General features: G+C 43.8%; 1 protein-coding gene across 1 annotated transcript in view; it reads left to right on the plus strand.

Moving 5' to 3' along the window:
- LOC104471800 (histone-lysine N-methyltransferase, H3 lysine-79 specific-like) overlaps positions 1 to 23,477 on the plus strand; it is a gene marked incomplete at its 3' end in the record, with an annotated part of 33,961 nt that extends 10,484 nt beyond the window's left edge. The window contains exons 7-15 of the mRNA XM_010087282.1: positions 1,219 to 1,313; positions 4,021 to 4,220; positions 14,514 to 14,593; positions 15,888 to 15,956; positions 18,898 to 19,004; positions 20,003 to 20,044; positions 21,891 to 21,974; positions 22,698 to 22,932; positions 23,364 to 23,477. Of these exons, the coding sequence (XP_010085584.1) occupies positions 1,219 to 1,313; positions 4,021 to 4,220; positions 14,514 to 14,593; positions 15,888 to 15,956; positions 18,898 to 19,004; positions 20,003 to 20,044; positions 21,891 to 21,974; positions 22,698 to 22,932; positions 23,364 to 23,477 (1,026 nt within the window). The remainder of the gene's footprint in view (positions 1 to 1,218; positions 1,314 to 4,020; positions 4,221 to 14,513; positions 14,594 to 15,887; positions 15,957 to 18,897; positions 19,005 to 20,002; positions 20,045 to 21,890; positions 21,975 to 22,697; positions 22,933 to 23,363) is intronic.
- Between the last annotated feature and the right edge of the window lie 1,278 nt (positions 23,478 to 24,755).

The raw sequence follows: 24,755 nt of genomic DNA on the forward strand, positions 1-24,755 counted from the left end.
AAAGTGATGCAGCAGTGTGCTATCGGTGAATATTGGATGTTGTAAGAAAATTGCCGGTGACTGGTTTAACAAACATGGAGTGGCATTGCTCCAGTGCGTGCAGAGTGTGGGCTGCTCATACAGTCAGAAATCAAAAATATTTTTTTCTTTTTAACGTAAGCTGGGATGAGGAGAGGGAGTGCATTCAGGCAAGGTGAAGTGTGGGCTGCTCATACAGTCAGAAATCGAAAATATTTTTTCTTTTTTTCTTTTTAACGTAAGCTGGGGTGAGGAGAGGGAGTGCATTCAGGCAAGGTGTAGAAATGGCAGCGAGTTACTATTGGTAGCATCTGGTGCAAGTAGAGTTTGGAGTGATGGGAAGTCCATGCATGTTTAAGTAATGCTCAGTCTTGTCAGCGTAGTGGTTGCTTCTGAATAAAATTTTTAAATAATAAATATTTTCTAAATTTTTTATATTTTCTATAGTCATATAATATTTCCTAAAGTAGTATTCTAGAGCAGCTTGTCTAGAAATAGGCTTTACGTGTTTTCAGAATTAGTCTAGTAATATTTATAGTGGTTTTCACAAGGACAGACATTTTAACCCATCGTTAAATTAATGGCAAAGGTATGTGACCAACAAGTATTACTTAATAAAATCGTGAATTACAATGTAAAACCTGTAGATTTGATGGAATAAATATAAAATTTGTGGACAAATAAATGAAAATGCAGCTATTCTGAAATCTATGTGAATTTGTAAAAATGAGCCTGTAATATTTAGTAGCCATCAATAATTATCGATACAAACATTGCTGTAAATGTTTAGTCGTATGCTAGTATCATAAAAAGCGCTCAATGTATTGAAAAATATACATCTCAAAACAAGATACTAGAAATTCTTTTCTGTGACAGAAGTGAGATTGCGCTGTTTACTTTCTAGTTAGGATGTCAACTCTTTTGACTGAAAGCAGGCACGTAGCGTTTCACATCTTATAGGGAAACGGGGCTGACTTTAGTAACGCACGTTGCCTTGAGTCTGCTTTTCAGCTGAGAGAGGGATGGAGTTCGTCTGAGAGCTGTCAGACACAACTGGGAGTCAAAATTGTACCCTGCAGCCTAGTCCCATGGATTACCTGCATTTTTTTCCTGCTGGCCTTTGCTCTAAAAGCTCTTATCTCCCCTTGCAGTGGTTTTCTACTGAAACTTGTTCTCAGGTTTGTTTTTTCTTTCCTTCAGGTGTGGGTCAGGTGGTGCTTCAAGTGGCTGCAGCCACAAACTGCAAACATCACTACGGTGTGGAGAAAGCTGATATTCCAGCCAAATATGCTGAGGTGAGTTTGTTGGAAGTAAGTTATGTATACATGCCTTATTTGAGGGGCTAATGCAGCGGACTTAAGTGCTGTGGGGGAAGAAAAGCAGAGTTCCAGTCCTACTTGGTTTTGCTTCTCAAGCTAGCAAGAGCTGGAGCACGGCACGCTTGGGGAAAGAAGTGTTCGTCTAGCTGCTGGCAGTGCTTGGGGAGGGCACAGAAGGAGCATTCGCATGTTTCTGAGTGATTTCAAGACCAGGAGGTGTAAAGCTGTTTTAACAGTAATGGCATAGGACCTATTTGGAAGGAAACTCGGCGTAAGCTTCCCCTGAACACCTGGCTCTAACACAGGGCTTCCAGCGACCATCGCATTGAGCAAATCTGGGAATGAATTCACCAAACAAATAGTTCTTAAAAGTTTTAAAGGCTATGTTTTTGCTTACGGTAGTGATGCCCCTTTTTGGTGTCCTAAAGCTGAAGTTCAGATTAGTTATTAAACTGTTGTAAGCTAATTGATGAGGCCTCTGTTGGGTATCTGGTTAATAACTGCTTAGTGGGCCCCTAAATGAAGACTTATAATAAGAAAACCATTATGTGTAGTCAGGCAGGCAGCTTTCTTTCCACTTCTTCTAATTCTGTGCCGATGGGGACACACAAAGATAATCAGTTCCAGGGCAAACCTGGAAGGCAAATGAGCTACAAGCAAACAATAAAGGTTAGTCATGCTTTACTTTAAGACGTTTACTTTCTTCAGTAGACTGAACAGAAACTTATCCCTCCGTATTGTCAAAACAAGCTGACTCAGCCTGTACAGGCTGGAAAATTATACCTTATGAAGGGAGGGGGGGGAAAAAAAAAATCCTTGATCCTCCTTTTCAGTGGTGTGGGCAAAAATGCATAAACACAGTGGTGAAGAGGATCGGACAAGGATGTGAAAATCTGTTTTGTTTCCCCTGCCATGACCCAGTGGAAATTTCCAACTGGAGTGCTCTTTGCAGTCCCTCTGTGCGAGCGTTCTGGTTTCATTAGGGAGTCACTTGCAGAGGGAAAGTTAAACTCCTGCTTTCACTGATACCCCTTCGTGTCATTGTGCAAACACAAGGCTTTAGTGAAAATGGTTAGCAAACAAAAAAATTACCCACAAATTGAGTACTAGGAGTATTAACTCATGGGGTACCTTCAGTTTCGGAAGTACACCAGTATTTCATAAGATTAGTGGTTGAACACGATCTATTGCATTATTCTTCTGGTTACTGACAGTGTCCTGTCTGATCTAACAACTACGCAGCTGCTGCTGTGTCTTCAGTTTCAGAAGTACACCAGTATTTCATAATTGCATTTGCATTATTCTTCTGGTTACTGACAGTGTCCTGTCTGATCTAACAACTACGCAGCTGCTGCTGTGTCAAAATGTGTGAAGCTGCCTGTGTACAGCTAATCTGCCTTGTGCTGCATATAATGGACCAGTTTTCCTCCCCGTCTCTGACAAACATTTGTGGAAGGGGTTGGATTAAGTTTCTACTTAAGACTGGCTGTGGCAACACATCTCTGGTTACTATGACAATTAATGCAGATGCCTTTGAAAAGCTTCAGCTAAAGAGGAAGAATGTTATGGGTTTGTTTCAGGGAAGTTGTCTTAAAAAAAAGAAGAAAAATTGAAAATATAAATTAATACAACATATGAAAATACTGAAGATTTTAGTGAGGTGACCTACTAAGCTTTGGGGTGCTTTTGAAACGTAAAGAAACACATCTGTCACACACTGCTCCTGCTGATGGAGGTCTCCACTGTCTCCAAGGTGTCAGTGAAGCCAGAATTCCTGCTATGCTTCTCTCCTTCATCTCCTTTCTCTGCTACCTCCTAATTTGAGCTGTTCATTTGTGGAGTCAAGTCCTAAAAATCAGGAGGTTTTTCAGTTTTCCAAGACACTTGAGTTTCACTTTCAAAGGGGTTGTATAGGTGTAGCTGGACCCTCGCTGCCACTCTAAAATAATGATCTGTGCTGCAGATTGTCAGTTTTTATATAGATGGGGTGAAGATTTTAGGAGATGCATATTTGTAAGGCACCAAGCTTTCTTCATGTGTGGGGTTTTTGGTTCCTTTCTCCTGTATTTGGGCAACAGAAAACAGGTGCCAGCCACCTGGGTGGGTAGCAGTAGCCTTCCGTCCTCTGCAGCCCCAGTCTGTTTAGATGTAGTTTGAAGCATTCTTCCTGGCTGCTCTGTCAAGTGCTATGCTCCCTCCATTCGCTTTTTCAGTTGCTCTGCATGCTGCTTTCTGCTTTCTCACGCACCCTGGCAGACCTGGCTTTATCCTGTGGCTTCCTTTGCTGTCCGGGCTTAGACTGGGCTGCGTTCAGTGCCTCCTCCTCGCTGCGGGATTATCTACCACAACGCAGTAGCTACTTAAGGTTGTGCCATTTTTAGTACTGAGCAGTGTCAACTCGGATTGCCTTGCACCTTTGAAAAAGGAGGAGATAAGAAAATGCTAGCTTGGACGTGGCCCTGGTGAAGCAAAGGGATTTTGAAGGAAACCAAACTACAGTAGTTGTATGTCTGCCTATCCTTTGAGTGTTAATGGCAAAAAATCCCCAACCTAACCAAACAAAAAGGCTTTGGGGGGGGGGGGGGTCAGTGAACACTGTCAGAGCTGCATTTGCCTTTTCTGCAATGTAACTGGTTACATGAGATGTCCTAATCGGTGGTTTTGTTTTTCCTCCCTCTTCTAGACGATGGACAGAGAGTTCAGAAAGTGGATGAAATGGTATGGGAAAAAACATGCAGAATACACAGTGAGTGAAATTCAGCTGAAAAACTTTGTGATCCATGCTGATGTACAGAATTTGCAGAGTCCTCTTCAGCCTTTCACCAGCCAAGCAGCAGTACGAGTTATATCTGCTTCCTGGCTTTTATCTCGATCCCCAGGATGGTGTTCTTCAAGACATCCTCCCAGGGCCCTCCCTTTGTCTGGCTTAACATGTGGTGTGGGGTTACTGGGAGTACTTTCAGGTCTTTTCATAAGCTCTTGGAAGACCTATTCTTCCAAAACATTGTCATTTTAACTGGGGCTGCCATCTGTCTTCTGTTTGTATTAAATCTCCTTTTACTTTTGGTTTTTTCCCCTCTCTCTCTGTCTCCATGGTTTGGGCGTTGAAAATAGTTCCTCCTTGGGTTTCTGAAATCTCCTGCTAGAAAACAAAAGCTGAAGCTTTGTTCTGCAGGCAGGTGAAGGTGCGGTCAGTTGGGACAGGTGGTGGAGGGGACAGGATGGGGTGGCAGAGGTTTCAGCATGGGATTGGAGTTCCGGATGAATGCCAGTAGTATGGGGTTAGAGCAGAAAACTCCAGGACCAATTAACAGGATAGATGGCTTGTACTTGGAGGTAAGGGATGGGTGTATGGGCTCAGGATGGTGGGTGGTTAGTTTTGACCTGGAAAGGTTGGAATTAGATGCTCTGAGAGTGGAAACAGAGCTGCAGGAGTAAGTGGGTTATCACAGGACATCTCTCTACTTGGGGCTGGGGACACATGGTGAAATAACTTTCCCCTTCCCCCTTCTTAAATGTCATTAAGAAAATCTGCTGCCTAGTGAGGAAATGTACGTAATCATACATTCATTCCTCCTTCCCGGTGAGGAAATGTACCTAGCCATAGCACAATAGGAACCCACTGGGAGTTTTAAAAATACCTGTACTGATGCTTCTCCTGCCACTTTGCTATGGTCAAGGAAGAGGCTGGATGGATCAGGGTTGTTCCCGAGTTGCCCAGAGAAGTTGGGTCACTCTTCCTGCTCAGAAGTTGCAGCTAGGAATGCGTACCACCGCTGAAGTGTGAGCAAGTGTTTGGGGAACTGCTTCATCTTCCTTCTGTACAGAACCTTTATTGCTATTTTATGGAATGGTTTGAACCATGTGGCTTTCAGCGTCCCACCAGTGTGGGATTGAATGGCGGGTCATGGATGGCCAGCCTTTATTTCCCAGTTTTCCGTGGCTGCTGGGATCCCTGCTGGGTGCTTATCTTGTAACAAAGGATGCTCCAGCTCTCCCTTGGGGAAGCAGGCTGGAGAAGGTGATCGTACCACCTGCCTCCGTGCCTTTTCTTCCTGAAATGGCTTTACCGTATAGCGTGATTTTCTTCAGAGGGATGCTGGGCCTGCTGGGGGACTAGTTTGTAGCAGGATTGATAGCAGGCTGCTAACTCTTTCCTGCTGTGGAAACACTGTGAATGCTTTACTTTTCATGAAGTGGCCATATGGCATTTTTCCATTGTGTCACCCAGCTGGCATTACATGAAAGGAATTGTTGGTGAAGATACTCTGCTTATGAGCTGTGTCATTTAAAGAAAAGGATAGGAACTTGGACTGAAATATTGAAAGCATATTGATTGCCGTAGGCAGCAGGCATTTCCATTTTGTGCATTCCAAGTGACAGGGTCTGGTACTATATTGAAACAAAACTACTTATTTTTTGCTAGGTTCTTTGGCTTTCATAACTCTGTTTTCTGAGAAGTGTTTAGAGTAAAATTTCTCTTTTTGTATGCAGTCTGCTTTTCTGGGGAGAGTTGAACGCTTGCAGCTCCTGTCTTAAGGAGAGTTCGTTTCCTATTCACCTTGTTGTAGTGATGCTTGAAGATAGATTTTAGTCTTTTACATGTAGACACACAGGGCAGATTTTATTTAGTTTTTATTGTTTCATCAAACATCCCAGCCTCACGTTCTCTTTTCCTTGCCAAACAGTATATTTTCTTTAGTAACTCCTTAGGCAGCATCTTCTATAGGTGACTGTTGTTAAACAGAGAGCAAACTTGTCTCATAAAGCAACTACAAGACACTGGAAGACACAGGATTAAAAAGCCTGTGATCTTTCTCTTTCTGGAAAACAACTTTGTCCCTGCAAAATGCTTAGTGGGGTCTCAAAATTCCAACTGCTGGAGACAAAATAAGCACAAATTGAAATAGTCTGTCGTCAGCAGAGCTTAACTTGTGAATTCCACTCTAATGTTTTAGGCAGTCATATGAAAAATAAATATTTTGAGAAGAATAAAGTGTTGGAGGAGGGAAGCTTGGCAGCAGTTCAGTGGGAAGAAGTCTCAGATCCCACCTGCAGATCCCTTTGTCTGAATAATGTGGATGGTGGTTTTGACTTCATGCATGTAACAGCTGCCTGTGGTGCATAAGGCAGCAATAAATCCTGGAGCTGGGCCTGTAGGGTTGTTTTTTGGTTTGTTGGGTGTTGGTGGTTGTTTTTTTTTTTCAAGAGCCAAGAGCCTAGTACAGTTATAGGTTTCCAACACAGGGATTTTTGATTTCTCACTGAAAAGTGCTGCTTGTCTTTTAGCTGGCACTGTTTTGGTGAGATTCACTTCCTTGCTTTCCCCACCCAAATATCCTTGTAAAAAAAGTTCTGAGCTTGGACACATGAATTCTGATGAGCAAGGTCCAGTGACAATATTTAAAAGAAACCCTGATTGTCCAGGTATATTTCCATTATATTTTGTTCACAATCATAGACAAAAGTCTCTTTTGAGAAATGATTCCATACAAAATAGGCAGAGACAATATACAGATGTTCTCAGTAAAACAAAACATGGTTACCTAGTCCCTTGCAGATTAATTGCACGTTAAACTTCTCCAGTAGCTAGTGGCAGTGTCCTGAGGCACGTTGGATGCCGAAGGCTTCTGCAGAGCTACAGCTGCTAGTAAGGGGTCATCGCTGCGGCTTAGGAGTGGGAAGATCCATTCAGGGCATGAGAGGAGCGGGAGAAAGTCCGCTCATCTTACGTTGGCTTGTAAGTCTCGTGATCTCCAGCTATTGTAGATAATTGTATCTCTTAATCCTGTTAAATGACCTGAGTTTCATGTTAGATGACGGGCTGTTCAATCTCATGATTCTAGTTGGAAAAATAAACCAAGAGAGTAACACTTTCTGATAAGAATCTTTCTTGGTTTTTATATTGAACTGATCTGTTTAAACTTGCTGTAAATATTTACATCCCTGTGCTTTGCTTGTTTAGGTTCGGTTGCTTCTCATCTCCCCCGATGTCTAATTCCTGATGGGTTACGGATAATCGTATTCTTTGCTAGTCTTCTCTTTTGCATTTGGAGGGAATGCATTCTGCTTCCAGGGCTTTTTTCATCATCATCAGTTGCTTCAGCTCTTTGGACTAGGAGGTCCTACGTCTGACACATCTCGCTCTGTTTCAGCTCCTTTCATCTTCTTGTTTCTCTTCCAATGGAAGTCAGAAGTTCCCACGTTTAGCCTTACCCCATTCTTTTCAAGAAAACTGTTGTCTGAAGGAAACAGGAGACTTTTCTAAGGTCATTAGGCCTAGATAATTAGAGAGTCTTTCTTGGGGAATTTCTGCACATGTGCAGTCTTCAAATTAAGAAGCAGGATTGCAATTAAGAGGCAGATGGGTTTTCACGGTTTCTAACTGTAAATATCCTCGTGTGGCCTCAAAATCAGAGCCCTCTCCAGGTATCTAGGGCACAATGCTGAGATTGCGGTGTAGCAGAAAGTGCTTAAACGTTCTTCCTGGGGTACCCACAAAGAAAGTTTCCAGTGTGTCCTGAGTGCCTACTACCTGTTGTACTCTTCTGCTAGGGGAAGGTTTTCTTGCAGTCATAGCCTCGACTAGCGCTCTGCAAGTGAAGCTGGCAGTGGCTTCTGCTGAGGACAGGGATTTGTTTTGTTTTTGTTTACTCAGGGTTGTTATAATGATACTTTCCCCTGTTCCCTAAAAGTTTCTTTTAGCAGTAGGTGGAAATCATCTACAAGTCTTCCAAATGAGTACAGGAACACACAGGTTGGTGTTGCTAAAGGCTGGGAGTTTGGTGAGATGGACATCTCCGACACGCGCGCTGGTTGCTCAGAGGAAACCCCAGCAGCTTCTCACGCTGAAGATGCTCTGAGCGTCAGCCCCGTGGATTAGAGGTGATTTTTGTTGTGCATAAATCAGTGGGAGCCTGGCGTCTGTAAGCTTGCAGGCTTGTCTCTGATGGAGTATGGGGTGCCCTGTCTGGCTTGTTTTCCTGGAAATCTCTGTTCTGAGCAAAACCAGAGTGATTTGTGTAGGAGTAGCATTGTCTCTTCTTGCCTGATAGCAGCTGCTGGTTTGTGGGGATAACTGACATCACCTGGACTTAAAAACTTCCGTTGCTTACCAGTGCACTGCAGCTGAGGCACGGCCAGTATCTGTTTGTCCCAGATATTTTTGAATGCCCTATTTCAGCGGGAAACTTGATGTTTTGGTATTTTGAAAAGCCCTCCAAACATCCCCTGTGGCTTTGAAATGGTGCCACATTTTGGAGGTTTGGATTCATGCCTCCAGTTATTTTTGAAAAGAACAGGAACCTAAAAATAACCATGTGTACTTTTCCAGGCAGAAATGACTGGTTTTTGTGAGCCAAGTGTTTGCATGGAGGCTCCTGGAACGAGACATTCTGCGTGTGAATTTATGGCTTTGTGTAGCGGGTCAAATAGAGCGTTACCAGAGAGACTCCCAGCCCGGTGCTGGGGTGAGAATGAAGCCCTCCTCCGCAGCAGCGGGGCTTGACCTTCATCAACTGTTGCTCTGCGACGTGATGAATGCACACCCTCTGGAGTGTACCTCTTGTTGCTTCCCCGAAGCGGTGACCTGCCAGTTTTCTTCGAGTTATAGGAATGGGAGCTGTTGAGTGTATTTCTGCAGTCTCCGTAGAACAAATTTATCTGTTTGAAAAACCTGAATAAAAACCTGTTTTGGCTTCTAAATTTAGAAACAATGCAGGCTGGCAGCACTCTGGAGCGGATTTCACTGAGCTAATTATCCTTTTAGATAAAGCACGTCTCCTGCATTGTCTAATCAGATGAAAATATCTGCATTACAGATGGTCTCCCCCAGATCATTATTCACTAAGGAGATTAAGTTTTGCAGAGAGAGAGGAGGAACACGATGGGGGTGGGGATACTGGTGGGAAGAGGTTGAGCGCATCCCTGTAGCTGTCACCACGGCTTCGCACGGCCGTGCCACCCTCTCCCTCCATGACCATGATGGACCACATCCTTCTACTGGTTCAGCTGCTGCAGCCCTTGGCCAGGAGTTAGTTGGAGTTTCCTTAAGAGTTCTGCTTTCGCTCTGAAAATTATAGTAAACCACAGAGTTGACTGGGATTTTGGGGGAATTCTGATGGATTTCCTGTGTCGGTTGGTGGGGAAGATCCTGCTTTCCTCCTTTTAGGCCATTATTTGTTGATCCCTGCTCCCCAAGTACAGAAGGTGAAGAAACTGGTTGTCAGCAGTCGTCACTCAGACAGCTCTTGTGCTCTGGTTTGAGTCTAGGAGACCACTGATCCAGGAATCACTGTCGTGCTTCCAGAGGGGAAAAAATAACCAATTTACTCTGAACCACAGTTGACCATCTTGTTATTTCTGTACTCCAGTATTTTTCCTGGTGAGATTTTATTTCCCTCATCTATTGGCTAAGCATGAGCTAGGGTAACATTAAAATACAAAAATAGATGGGTTTCAAGAGGGTTGTGGTTCATTTGAATTGTAACATGGCTCTATCCTGCAGAAGTAGACGGGGGAAAAAGTGTTCAGCCTCCATGTGTGTTACATCAGGTTAAACCACGGAGATTTTGGTTGTAACTGGGCTCTACCTAACCACCCAGGCAGGACAAACATACAGTGGAACTGGATCCAAATTCAGTATAACAGCCGCTTAGTTTAGATTTCAAGACCTTTATATGAAGCTTAGTATTTCAAAATAGTTTCATGTTACGCTGGTTCTTTGTTCTCTTGCTAGACTATGGCTTTATAATCATGCTTCCCTATTTCTCAAATATTTTTCTTTCTTTGCTAGTGGACGGAAACCTCATGTAGACATTAGAGACTGTGTGGCGTGGAGGACTGCAGTACAGAAGCTGACTTGCAGAAATTGTTGTAAAATATAGTTGCCCTCCATGTGGGTTTTCTTGTACTGTATCTTGGTGAATCAACCATGAAGCTATTTACCGCAAGAACAGATAAGACTTTGAGACAAAATTATCTCTTAAAAATAGTCTGGAGATGGTCTCCATTCACAAATAGGGCATATAGAGCCCTAGAAAAAATGTTTCAGTCTATGAGGTGAGGAAAACTCAAAACTTTTTACAACTGTTTGATGTTTCATGGAGAACCCTTGCTGTTCCCCCCTCGGCTGCAGTGTCTAGCAGAAGGGCATTTGGACTTTTTTGGGTTTGGTTTTTTCCCCCCTTTCCTCCTGAGAAGCAGGAGGAGACCCGCTCCTGTTGGCAGCTGTGGCTTTGTCCTTCACAATGGCTCAGGCGGCTTTACCTCCGTGTGTCATCCCTTCTGTGGCTCGGAGAGGTGTCAGGCTGCTCCGCCGGGAAGAGGAGCCTGTGGTGGGAGGCACCAGGCGCTGGTGCTTCCCTCAGACGGGTATCCTGGCTCGGCGAGCGAGGTTTGGAAGGAGCTTGAGCGTGTCTGCATTGCAGTGCAGGCGCTTCTGTTGGGGTTGTCACTAAATGAGAATAAGCGCTGGCATGCGAAACGCTCGCTTCTTGCCACACAAAGGAATATATGAAGAAAAAGGATGCTAAGCAGTCACTGTCGTTGCTTTGATGTTCCTGAGGTTCTGATATAAACCATCATCTTACTTGCCCCTTCAAACTGTGTCAGCGTCATTAATTATATAGTTGCATATTGTTTTTTCTGTCCTTCTCTTATCTTCCTCCCCCAACCCTCCTTCTGCCTTACTTGTGGCACAGCAGAACAGCATGGCCCGTAGATTTCTCTCTCGTTTCAAAAGCACGACTGAGAAAACATTGATCTGTGCAAGAGCGATGTGGCGGGTCTTAACCTGGGACTTGATGTGGTTTCATCAGAAAGGTTCTGTATAAGTCACTGGAGTCATAACTGTAATTATTGTCAAATAAGGCCGTTATGTTACTTGGTTTCCAACTTGAAAGTGTTAGAAGCATTCAAGATTTATATTTAGTACCATGGAAAAATCAGATGCTTATCTGTCCGTTGCAACAAGAGCCTGAATTACAAGCCAGTGCTCCCGGCGAGCGCCGTGCCGCGTCTCCGTCCTCCGATGCCAAGTCTCCATCCTCCGATTCCCGCTCTGCTCCGAGGGGCTGACCGAGCCGTGGGGGGCAGCGGGGACTTGAGGAGGCATTCCCTGATCGTTTCAGATCCGGGCGCTGTGCGGCATTGCTGGCTTCGCCATGGAGCACAGCCTTTGGAGGGCACTCGGGGACCCTTCCCTGGTTATCCTGCGGCAGGAGGGTGGGAGCAGAGAGGGAGGCACCTCCGGGACCCGAGGAGCAGCCCTGGGTGCTTCGTCCCCTCGGTATTTCCCAAGGACTTCACGTGCCCCTATATGTAGTGGTACCCCTGAGCTAGTCCGGAAAAGGGATTCAGAGCAGAAAGGAACAATGTTAACTTGTGTGTGTGTGTGGTTTTTTTTTGTGTTCTTTGTCTTTTTTTTTAAGCTGGAAAGAGGTGACTTCCTCTCAGAAGAATGGAGAGAGAGGATTGCGAACACAAGGTACAGTACAGCGATTGAATGCTGCTTTATGAACTGAATATTTGGGAGTTTGTAAAATGGAAATTGGGAGGCTGGCCAGCTTTTTATATAGAATTTCCATAGCAAATACCAAAAGCCTATCTGCCAACTTTTATACGGGCCTCTTTAGATCCTGTTTTCTGACTGGTTTAAGTGCGTGTCCCATGGTATTACGTGCAAGGGTGTATCCAAGATAAATTCTGGTTGTACAGAGGAGACTAAACCTGTTTGTTTTGCATATCCTTGTAGCTCATGTCAGTGATTCTGGCAAAGCACTAGTTATCTTGGCTGTTGGTGTATACAGCTAGGCTTACTTTCCATTTAAAAAAAAAAAAAAGGCAAAAGACCCAATTGAGTCTGTTCCAACTGAAATTGAGAATTCATTTAAGCTGATTGTCTTGATTTATTTCAGTGAAGATCTGTATAGAGGGTTACGCTCCTATTTGATGGGTAGCAAAAGGGAGTAAATTTGTTAAAGCAATAAAATATACTTTTGTATTTTTCAAGGCTTTGCATTCTTTCAGCCTTATGGACAGAAAATAAAAAAAGTCTTTATTTTTATATGACCTTCTGGGCCACCCCATTATGTGGGGGGATAGAAGACAGTTGTCAAAGAGGGCTCTCGGAAAGTCTTCAGCATTGTGGCAATTATGGATTGCTTCCAAGACACTGTTTTAAGAGTACTCCATCAAGAAGGCATCTGCCAGGCCGATGGCTTTTGCATACGATGTACCTCAGTTAAACTTCTGGAGGTGCCTTTTAATTTGTGGACAGACGTGTCCCAGCCTTGCAGCATACTGGGGTTTTGCTTTTTTTGCTTGCTTTTCCAAACGTGCGCTCCTCTGCTCTGTGCAACTTGCCTTGGAACAAATCTAATTTTTTTTTTTTTTAATTTTTAGCTGAAGTACACCTAACTGCGTGCAGAAATGCTGGTAGATGTCTGTTTTGGTGGTGTGCAGGTAACTGTATGCCTGCTGACCCACAGCCACCTTGCTCTCTGATACAGAAATTCAAAAAGAAGTCGCTTTTTCCTCCCAACTGTTAGGTGTTTGTGTTTGTTCCGAGTGCGCTAACTGTTCAGCGTCCGCTCTGTCTAATGAGCCCGCAGATTGTCTGATGAATTCACCCTGGAGCCATCCGATCTTAGCGAGCAGGTTGGAGCGTCGCCCTCCCCGTGAGCGTGGGCCGGTGGCCAGGCTCTGAAGGGAAGGCTGCGTTTGTACCAGAGCTCGGTCCGACGCGGTGCCGTGCGGCACGCAGCACTCCTGCTCGTAGCTGTACTTGCAGCTTAGCGATACGTGCTGAAACGAGGGTTGAAGTCAAGGTGGACTGGGGGCTCCTGCACTCCTGTCATGTGCGTACAAAGTCTTGTGCCAGAATGAACACTAAAAAAATATATAGCTGGCAAGCTATGGCTTTTTCCCTTCCTTTCCTGGATATTTTCTAGTCCCATTAACATGCTTGGCCTCTTTTTTTGGCACGTGGTGGGATGGAGGAGGAAGAACCCCTGCTAACCTTACTTGCCAGGCAGGGTTTCCCAAATTTCCAAGAGCAAGGCATAGCAAGATTCACTTTTTTTTTTTTTTCTTGGTGTATAAACATTTTTTTCATCCGTGGTTTTTAATAGCTTTGGCTGCTGCTCTTAAACTCAGTGTCCTTGTTGAACATGTTTCATGTGTGGAGGCACTAGGAGGGGAGTTTTCAAACAGATCTCTTGCAAAGCAATCGGTTCTTTATGTTGAAACAATATACCATCTATACAGTATACAGCTCTCACGGTTCATGCGTGCAGGGTGCCGGGCAGCTTCCAGGAGATGTTGAGGACACTGGTTGCAAGCCAGTAGGAAACGGGCACCAGTGACAGTGAGACCAGCCCCAGACTTTCAGGCTCTTAGAAATAAAGGGGTATTTCTTAAATTTGTGATGTACTCTGTTTCTTTCCCAAACATTTTTATCGTTTATGTGATTGTGCCAATGTGCAGGTTTCTTTGTTTCCATATGACTGTTTTTTTCAGGAACAAAAGCCCTCATTGGATTTCCTAACCCAAAAATAAAAATGCAGCTCCTCCGTTGGGGGTTAGGGTGAAGTGCTGGGTTTAGGGCAGGGAAAACCTGCTGAGAAATGTCAACTGCTTCTTTGTATTCTGGGGAAATTTAGAGCTAGAAGAAAAAATATATTTTGATATTTTGCTGTAATATTTTAAATGCACGTAGAGAGGTAATGGGATGTGTTGTGTTGGAGTATCGTTTTTCACATGTGGATTAACTCCTGTAAGGGTGTTGGGAGTTCCTGTCTTGGTGTTTGATCTCCCCGTGGCAGAGGGGTGAAAACATTTTGCACCTTGTTTTTATGTTGGAACTTACGCTGCAAAACTCAGCTGCATGCTGAGAGGAACTGCGAGAGCAGGATGCCGTTACGATTTTTTAAATGTAATGATGTAGGCAGCGTCTGTGAATGCTAAAGGTAAGGTACTGTTTTGTGTCATCATGCAAGAAGAAAGCATTTTGTTAGGTGGAAGTAGCTGTATAGTTGGGGACAAGCAGCGTTTTTCAGTTTTGTAGGCGGCTGTAAAGGCTGGAAGCGTCTGTGAGTGGTGGTTGGGGGGTGGGTGTGTACATACTTGGGTGCCGTTCCTCTGTCCCTGTTTATTAACTAGACCATTATCTTACAGTGTTATTTTTGTGAATAACTTTGCCTTTGGTCCTGAGGTGGATCACCAACTGAAGGAGCGATTTGCGAACATGAAGGAAGGTAACAAATCCAACTTTACCCCTTTTTCCTTTGGTTTCCTGCTTACTGGGGGAGCTGCTGGTGGTAAGGGCTGGCTTACAGCCATCAGGAGCCAGGTTGGTGGGTTTCATTCTGTGCCTTGCGGACAAGCATCTGCACCGCAATGGTTATTTCTTGGGCTTCTTACTTCCCACCTTGGTATCTCCTCTGAGCTACCTGATTACCTGGTAACTGCACGTGAAGACTCTGTGGAGCTCCGTGGGGTAGAGGAACTGCCGGTCCTTTCGTACCTGGTACGGGAGCCAACAAAACATACCGCAGCTAAGGCTGGAAAGCTCCCTGGCTGTCTAGGCATGGCTTTGTGTATGAGTTTGTGCTGAATTCAGGCACTGGGTTCTCCTATTCACTTGTCCCATTTAGTACTGGCTGTTAAAATGGGAACACTGGCACTGGATGTCTTGTGTGCTTCTGGAGAAGTCGCGTTGCAGACACCAGTGACTGGGGATGTCCAGTAACCCCGCTGTGACCCATACGTTGCCCGAGGTGTCTTTTTCATTCCTCTTAACCGCTTGGATAAGTGACAATTTTATTTGGTTATGGTAGAAGCATTTCTGAAAAGAAAAATGTGTGGAATGAACAAAGAAGCTGTGGCTTCCCATTGTACAGCTTTGTGCTGAAAGTAGCTAATGTGGCTTTTGGGCTCTGATGCAAACCGTAAAACCCCAAAACTTAAGCTCTCTTCTTGAATTTTAGCGGTTGTTCTTTGTATGGGTTTGTTTTGTTTTTTTTTTTTTTTTTAAAGCCTTGTGTTTAGCGATGGCTTGAAAGAAGTGGCAAGGTGGGGAAGGTTCTTTACAAAATGAAGAAAGCAGAGTTCTCTTTCCCGAAGGTGCTCAGGCTCTGTGCCTGGGGCTGAGTGACCACAAATAGCTGTGACAAGGAGATCAGCATTCCTTTAAAGGGCTTTGGGGGCTTGTGTACCAAAGATACTAACTAGGAATGAGATATTAATGTTCCTGATTGAAATTTCTATAGATTGCCACTGAGAATTAACGTGCTTTTTAATTTTTTAATTTTGAAGTGTTTTAAGGTCTGTCATTTTAAAGTGATCCTTGAGGTGTCACCTCATAGCTAGCTAGCGGGACTAATAGATGACTTTCTTACTGTCAGAATAAGCTTTAAGTAATTTTTTTTTAGTGATATACAAGTGATAGTTTTAATTGGGGCTGCTGTTGGAGGGCTCTGTACTGGGTTATATTGAATAAGTAATTTCAAGAACGAACAGTGGTAGCTGACTTTTTTTTTTTTTTTCCAGGTGGGAGAATTGTGTCCTCAAAACCTTTTGCACCTCTAAATTTTAGAATAAACAGTCGAAACTTGAGTGGTACGATTGCCTTTTTTATTGTTCATTACAATTACGGTGTGCTCATTATCTGAATATGTCTGTAGGGGATTTTTTGTTGATCTTTAAAGAGTTGCATAAGTAGAAAAAATGCTGTTATATTGTTACAGCATACATGCCAAAGTGACATGGATTTAAACCAAACAAATTACAAAACCTCACCCAACACTGGAACAAACAGACACTCTTTTTATGGGGTTCATCCCGCTGTGTTTAGATGTCTCTGAAGTCAACGTTTCCCTGGCTGGGCATCTTGTATAGTTGAAGGAAATCAGGTGTTTCAAGGGCGTGATCCAGTTCTTTGTTAAGTACAAAGAGCTGCGGTGACTGACGTAAGGTGCGTGCAGGTTCCTTATACCGCAGCTGTCTGAATTTGGACAGGTAAATCCCACCAGTCGTGGTTTGTAAGGCTTAGAAGCCAAAATGTTCAACTTTGCACGCCTTGTATTTTGTACTGAAAACCGATCAAACAGACCTAGCCCGTAAACGCCCAGTGGCTGTGTCTGCTTTACTGCCAACAAAGTTTTGGGTTTTTCTTCTCTTCTGAACACAGAGCTGATATTTGCCAATGTTGTCCTTTGCAAGTATGTGAACTGCAGTTTAATGAGGCGTTGACATTACTAACGCCCTGTGCTGTTGGTTTTGCTTCTGACCTTTTTTTCAATTTTTATTGTGGAAATTTTGCAAGCAAAAGAATGATCCAAGCTGGGTTTTGCACATATTTACCGTGTCCAGTGCAAAACACTCCTAAATTTAAAAACCACCTTATTCTCCTCCTTGTGCAAACATGGCAAGGAACATACTGAGTCACAAATCTCAAGCTGTATTTTCTGTTCTTGGCCTGACACTCATCGTAAACTGCTTTTCAAGAATAGTAATTTGAAGACTGTCATTAAGGCATTTCACTGAAATAGTGCCGTTGTGAGTTATTTTTACTAAGCTTGAATTGTTACGAATGTCCTGCGCATCAGACGCCCAAAGTTGCCCTTTTCCTTCCTGTTTGATATTCTTTTCTGTAGCGTCTGATTGTTTGGAACCTTAATAATCCTTGGGCCCTGGCTTGCCAATCCTTTGTGGACATATACTTGAAAATAAAAGTACAAAAAAAAAAAAAAAAAAAACCACAAACCCAAAACCCACGCAGAACAGTACTCCTGGAAATTGTCAAACCTCCAGAGAGCTGAGATCAGTCTGTTGGTTTGCTCAGAAGACAAAGAGCACCTAAGGAAAGCCTGCTGCCTCTCTTACAGCACACTGGCACTAGATGAAATATAAGATTTTTGGCCTCTCAAGCCTTTTCTTTCCTGGCTTCTGACCATTTTGTTATCTCTCTCTTTGCTAGGTTTGGGAGACTGCAGTTACTAAAGACATGGTGGGGAGGCAAAGGGGCTGTATTACTGTTTTCCCCTAATAAAAGCCCTGATTATGAGTCTCAGTTGAGCCAGTTCTTCATCCTATTTCAGCCTGCACCCCAGTGCGGATTCACTGGGAATAGTTTTCTAGAATGCTGAAGCTTTATATATCAACTGGTATTTAATGCTTAATGTGAATATTGATGTTAGAATTACCCAGAGATAGCTAATTAAGATCTGGGTGAATGAGATTGCTTACTGTAGGAGTACTTATTAGCTCGCACTAATAGGAAACTCTTCCAGGGATTCAGATAAGAGGTCCTGAAAAGAAATTACCTTTGTGTGCTACAAACAGTGAGGGAATATTGTGGAAATAAATTCTAGGTCTTAATCCTATTCATTGCCCAGACTGTATTCAGAAATCCCAATATCGAATGAACATGCACGGGATGTACCCAGCCCTGGGGCTTGTTCCAGCCCGAATGGCCTCTTCTGAGTGACACTTGCAGGGAAATGTCATCCACTTCGACCTCGTGGCATAGAACGTGGCCAATATCCCTCACATGCAGAGAAGGTGATTTCCTTCTGCTGCGCTAGCTTCATGCTGCTGCCTGACGAGGTTTTTCATCAGGCTTTTATTCAGTGTGGGGTTTTTTTGTGCCTGACTGGGAATTAAGTCGTGTAGCTTGCCTGTCTATCTGATGTTTTGATCTGAAGGATGAACAGTTAAATAATTTAAAAAAATATAGTGAAAAAGACAAAGCTTTAAGAAGCAGGCAACCTTTTTTCTCAATACCATTCTTGTCCGTGGCAGTGCCATGTGGAAAAAGAAATTGAAATGTGGAAAGAGTTGGGACAAACCAAAACAAGTATTAAAATGTGGTTAAAATAGTGGTTGAGGTTGCTGAATCCTGAACCTTGCTTTTTCACCCTTCTAGGTAATTTTCTATCTAATTAGAAGTGTGCCATAATTTTTTCTGCAGTCATGCCGCTCGCTCGGTGTTCGGTGGTTATGGAAATGCTTAGACACATCCCGTACCTATTAATTCTAGGGAACAAAACAAATGTAGGCAAGAAAGCAAATATAAAACATGTTTGTCCTCATTCCAAATATAAAACATGTTTGTCCCCAATCCAAATATAGTGCAGTCGCAGTTTACATGGGTTGGATCTAACGACGTTCCGTTACTGGTCCTACCTAATTAAATCCTGCCTCTTACTGCAGATGGGTTGGTGCTGGGTTCTTCGTAAAAGTTGTCTCTGAGACACAGGAAGGTTTTGTTTGTTAAAAGCTTGCACTAGCACGTAATTTTACTCTAGAGTGGCTGTCTCTTAGGAAATGGAAGGTAGATCTTCAAAATCTCTTACATTTTCTGTAGGGTGTGTGTAGAATAAGAACTTGCTTTTTAAACTCCCCGCAGTGCTTTCTTCTAGGGCATTGCTGTCTGAATGCAAAGTTTATCTTTTTGTTTTGAATGTGCCTTTACTATTCCATGACTCATTTCAGCTGAGTAGAACTGAGCGGCAAACTGAGCGAATGTTGGTTCCCTAACTTGACTTTCTTCCTTTAGATATTGGCACTATAATGAGAGTTGTGGAGCTATCGCCACTGAAAGGGTCTGTGTCTTGGACCGGGAAACCAGTTTCTTACTACCTGCATACTATTGACCGAACCATAGTGAGTATCGATACGGCCAGTCAATCTCTGGCTGCTTCGCCCGCTCTGGAATCAACATGCTCCATTTCTGGGAGTTGTTTCCATATTCCTCCGCATATTTACAGACCTGGAGCACACCTACCTGGGAGGGGTGCCCTTCACCAGTTGCCTGTTCAGTCTGCCTGAACGTGCAAGTCGTACTGGGTGGCTTAGCCTCTGGCTGCTCCAGTGCAGCACGTTCCACACACAGTGTCGTTACGGACAGCACTACGATAGTTCGTTCATTCGCTGAAGGTGCACAGATTTACAAGTGCAATTCCTTCTCCTGCTCCAGAATTTGCATCTATGCAGAGCGGTGGGCTTGTGCTATAGCTTCCACGCTGAGTAAAGACTCTGTGGGTCTTGAATTCTTCAGTTTGGTTTGTGGTGTACAGACCATTTCATTCAATCGTGTTCAATCTCAATTTTAGTTGAATTTTCAGTTGCTGCAGAACTAGCCCAAGCTCCATAACAACGCTGATGCATTCACTTTTTTTTTTTTTCAGTTAAAGAAAACAGAAACAACCCTGTAGCAATGTAAACTTTGGTGGAGAAATAGTGTATTCCCACGCTGAGTTTTTTGCAAGATGATAGTAAGACTATTTTTCTAAGTCTGATGTAGTCTAATAATGCTTTTGTTAAAGAATACAGTAGAGTGCAGATAAATATTTTAGTGGAGTACAAGAGTGAAGTGGCTTCATTGAAAATAGCCTTCTGCTGAGTGAAGATATATGACACAAAGCTTTAGAACAAGGATAGGCAGTGGTGAAGATGGTAAAACCTTGTTGAGGCTTGGATTGTGTCCTCCTTGCTACACAGCATCTCTGTGTCTCTACAAAGAATGAATATAAATGGCTTCTTGATGTAGCTTATCAGAAGAAAACCAGTCAGAAGTTCTGCAGTTGTCGTAAGCTGGTATTTTGTTCTTATGTATTCATGTTGTGACTCTGAAAATGACTATCTTATCTTTCTATTTTCAGCTTGAAAACTATTTTTCTAGTCTCAAAAATCCAAAACTCAGGGTAAGTTTCTGTCATTTTCTGTAGAAAACTCAAAATAATGGAGCAGCTACTTGTTGAGGATGTACAAAACTGATAGAAAATCAAATTTTCTTGATAAGCAGGGAACACGGGTAGGGAGCTAATTGGAGTGAAGTATCATACGCCATCAAGCACTAATACAATCATGTTCAAGGGCTTTCTAATAGAGAATTAATGGGGCAGCCACAAGGTGTTCTTCGCTTGCGTTAGAGGTCTATAAAGAGCTCCTCGTCCATTAAAGAACTGAAGCTGAAGACAGAACCGGTAGTTTGAGTCTGTCCCAGTGTTCGGCTGTATGAAGACGAAGCTGAAGAGCACTGAGATGTTCCTTTTGGGACAGGCTGTTTGAGCTGTGAACTGTGGTGTCACTTCTGCAGTCTGTGCTATCGCATGAGGAATTAAAATGCCAGAGGGATTTCTGAGACTCTGCTGGGCTGTATTAATCTGAAACAAGCGATGGGGCTGGTATTCCCAGTCAGATAATTACGTGAGGCCACTTAATTGAAAACTTCAGGTGAACGCTAGTCTTCAGAGTGACTGACTTGGGAAGTGTTGAAAACAGACTAACGGTAGCTTTGGGACTGGGTTATTTCAGATTGCTGAGTTCCAACTTGGGAGGAAAAAGGCTTTTCAGAGTAAAAAGAACAAATGCAGGGTGGCATCCACGTACTGTTGAACATCCCTGCTTTTAGTGGTGAGGCTAGTTGAATCTGCCATTTATAGGGTTTAGTTGACAACTTGGTTAAATTGAAGAAGTGTTGGGATGGCCCGAATTCTTATGGAAATTAAACCTCACCTGGAAGGTACAAGAAAGGCTTTGAGCGAGCTTTTTCAAATTTCCTGTCCTTACTGCCTAGTAGAAAATCAAGCTTAAAAGTTGCTTTATTTTGTTAGTCTCCTCCACAGGCTTCATAGAATCCCAGGATGGTTTGGTTTGGGAGGGATCTTAAAGCCCCCCCAGTGCCCCCCCCTGCCATGGGCAGGGACACCTCCCACTAGCCCAGGTTGCCCAAAGCCTCATCCAGCCTGGCCTTGAACCCCTCCAGGGATGGGGCATCCACAGTTCCCTCAGGACCCGCAGAATGGTCTCATCAGGTCCCGTGGACTTGTGCACCTTCAGGTTCTGTAGATGGTCTCGAACCTGATCTTCTCCTATGGTGGCTGGTGCTTCATTCTCCCAGTCCCCGCCTTTGCCTTCTGCAGCCTGGGCGGTGTGGCTTGGGCACTTACTGGTGAAAACTGAGGAAAAAAAGTTGTTGAGTACCTCAGCCTTCTCCATATCCCAGGTCTCCTGATTCCTTCTGGAGAGGGCCCACGTTTTCCCTAGTCCTGGCTAAAGTTGAATTAGACGATAATTAATGGCTTTGCCATTTCATGTAAGATTTTTAAAGTGATATAGCAACACATGAAGTGTTGGGGGTATACGTAAAACTATTGAAATATTTAATAGTGTAAAAACCAACCAACCAAAACCTGTGACAGCAGTGTGTGATCTGGCGGATGGGATTGGGAGGGGCAGAAGGAGGGAGGAGGTGGGAGCCGAATCTCCTTTGCCCTGTGGCTGTATGTTTGAAACCCGTTACAGCCGGTACTGCAGTGCAGAAGGGCGACTTGCACTTATTTTCCTTTTCCCACTGAGTGATGCCTGAGGCAGGGTGAGTGTTTGCCCCTTGCTGCTAATAAAAGTTTTTTTATGAATTAGGCATTATATGATAAGAGCACTCGCACCTAGCTCTTGTAGAAGTCTAAGCTGGGAAACAGTGTGGTCTGTATTAAAAAGTGATAAATATTTGAGCAAATTATTAAGTCTTTTAAAATGTTTGTCTAGGAGGAACAAGAGGCAGCTAGACGTCGTCAACAGAGAGAAAATAAGAGCAACACAACTACTCCAACGAAGGTTCAAGAAAACAAGGTGAACGTCCTGTGTTTTTGTAGAGTAGATGTATTTTCTCTTTGGCCGTGCATGAAATCGTAACCAGTGTTGGGAAAAGCCCGAGTCTGTGGGAAGACTGTGTTTGTTCTGAATGTGTAAACTGGTATAGCTGTTGCCCTGGACAAAAATATAATGGAGAAATTTAATAACAGCTGCACTTGGGAACTGCAGCGCTAATTCTCGAAAAAAAAAAAAGTATTGCAAGGTGAATAGAATAGCTGGTTGTCCATCCTCGCGTACCTTCAGCACCAGCTTGCAGAGCTTTCCCTGAGTCATAACCCACTGAACGGAGGTCAAAGTGTGCAGGGTCTCTTTTGCAAAGACTCATTTCCTTTCTCATTCTGTTGTATGCGACTGTTTGTGCACAAAATTCTAAAGTATTGAATGTGCTTTGACTTTTTAATGAAATTCAATTGAAGAGTATAGTCAGTTCAGGGGGAATAATCAGCTTTTCTTAGACAACAGTTACAGATTTCCTTTCCTGCAATGAGTAAGTCCAGAAGAGAATTAGCACAAGTTCTTGGGTGGTGGGGAGAGCTCGTATCCCGAGCAGGTCTGTTTCACTGGCAGGTTCTTTAACTACGATCCATCAGTTTCCTTTCATAAAATGATTTAACAAAGTTATTCATGCTTGCTTACAAGGAATGCTGCATCTATAGGCAGAAATTACTAAAGAGCTTTTGGCTTTTAAAAATCTCTTAGGATTCTGGTGCTGAAGAAGAGAAGGCTGGGGCAAATTCTGTTAAAAAGCCATCTCCCTCCAAAGCACGGAAGAAGAAGCTAAGTAAAAAAGGAAGGAAAATGGCAGGCAGGAAACGAGGACGTCCCAAGAAAATGAACACTGCAAATACAGAGCGCAAGACCAAGAAGAACCAAACTGCACTAGAACTTCTGCATGCTCAAACTGTTTCACAGACATCTTCATCCTCACCTCAGGGTGAGTTCAAGGCTGGCACTGGAGGAAGTCCCCCCGGCCACATGAGGATAGCTAAGTGTCTGGGGCTCTGAATGCACACTTGGACGTCATTGTTCCCTTATTGCTTGATTTAGTTTGGTTTTGTGTCAGAACTTCTCCCTTGCTACCAAAGCAAAGCACCCCTTGGGTGGTGGTATGTGTGCCTCTGGGAGAAGGTGGCAAATGAATCTGCCTGGAGGCGCTTGGCCAGAGTGGAGCTGTGGCTGATAGCGTGTCTCTGCTCCTGCTGTTCTAAGGGTAAATTGTAGGTGTCCTTCCAAACGGTGTGGTGATCCAGCTAAGTTACTGGATCTCGCGTTGTGAATGGCATGCTTTCCAGTGGTGGAGCTGCTGGAGTTGCCAGGAACTCTGAGTTTCCTGATCTGAAAAGTTCTCTTTGTTTCTCTCTTCAGATGCATACAAGTCACCTCATAGTCCATATTACCAACTACCTCCTAAAGTGCAACGGCATTCATCTAACCAGCTACTGGTGACACCCACCCCACCCGCACTACAGAAGCTGCTAGGTAAGGCTGTCACATTGTCACCGTGTTTGTCATGGGAACCTCTACTCTGAGGTTTCTGAACATACAGGAAATCAAAGGGCTACTAATGGCTCGCCACTCTGGACAGCTGAATTGAACATCTTCCCCTTCCTGCCCCTCTTCTGTTGGCATCGCCATGAGGTCTCTTCTCTTGCTTCTTTCTGAAGTTGATGCTTGGTGTGCATTTGGTTTTTTTGACATAGTTTCAGCTCTCGTTTTCACAAAAGGAAATAAGCTTGTGTTTAACAGAAATCCAAAATAACTTTACAGGGAAATGGCTAGTCAGAAATAACTCTTTTAAATGAAACCATTCTCTTATTCTGCAATGATACAGTCTTGGAGAACATCACTCCATTTTCTCTGCAAAACTTAAAGTAAATGAGATGCTGTCTGACTTTTTGAGATCACAAAGGTGGTGTGGTTGGAAAACGTGTTCTACCTACAAGAGGGGATTTAAGGAAAAACTTGGAGAGTGGTTTTTCAGGTGTTCTGGTTCCTCTCTCCTCTAACTGTTTCTGACCTTTGGCATTGGGCATGAGCCCTAGGGTCATCTAGGAATCTGATGTGATGTTCCTGTCTGTGTAGAAACCAAGGGCATCTGTGATGTCCTTAACTCTTGCTCTTCTGCTGTGCTGTCTCGCAGTTGCGGCTGATTTTTTACTGTAGAGAAAGAGAGAGAAACAGAGTGAGTTAGAGGGATGTTTTGTGCTGGAGGGGGTGGGGAGAATGACACTTGTCTGGAGCAAAGCTTGCTGCAGCCGTCTGCGTACCATCTATTACACGTTTTGGCTGCCTGTGATTGCAGCAGACTGGATTTAATCATGTGGTTGGCTTTATGAAGAAAGGGCCCCAGTGGTGAGGGCTGGGGAGAAGGAGGGTTTTTTGCGTGATAGAAGGACAATGAGAAGCAAGTGCTCCTTGGAGGCAGAGTAATTTGGGTGTAGAGCCTGTCATCTGTCTGTGTGGAGGTAGGAGGAGTACAGCAAGCCCTGTCTTGTGGTGCTGGGGGAATAAGTGCTCTGCGCTCAGGGCTGGTTTTGGCTGTTACAGCTAATCTCTTATTATTTCTACTTATGGTGCATGAAAAGCTGTTCAGCTCCTCTTTCATCGTGCAAACACACCATTAGCAGCTGTGATGGGTTAGCCCTTGGCTGGGGACCAAAACCACACACACCTGCGCACACAATTCCTGCCCCCAGCCGAGGGTGAGAGGGAGAGAGTTAAAGGTGTGGTACGTAAAGGTTCTGACTGGGCAGGACC

This window comes from Pterocles gutturalis, unplaced genomic scaffold (assembly GCF_000699245.1).
Source record: "Pterocles gutturalis isolate BGI_N339 unplaced genomic scaffold, ASM69924v1 scaffold3606, whole genome shotgun sequence".
In the NCBI taxonomy this organism is placed as follows: domain Eukaryota; kingdom Metazoa; phylum Chordata; class Aves; order Pterocliformes; family Pteroclidae; genus Pterocles; species Pterocles gutturalis.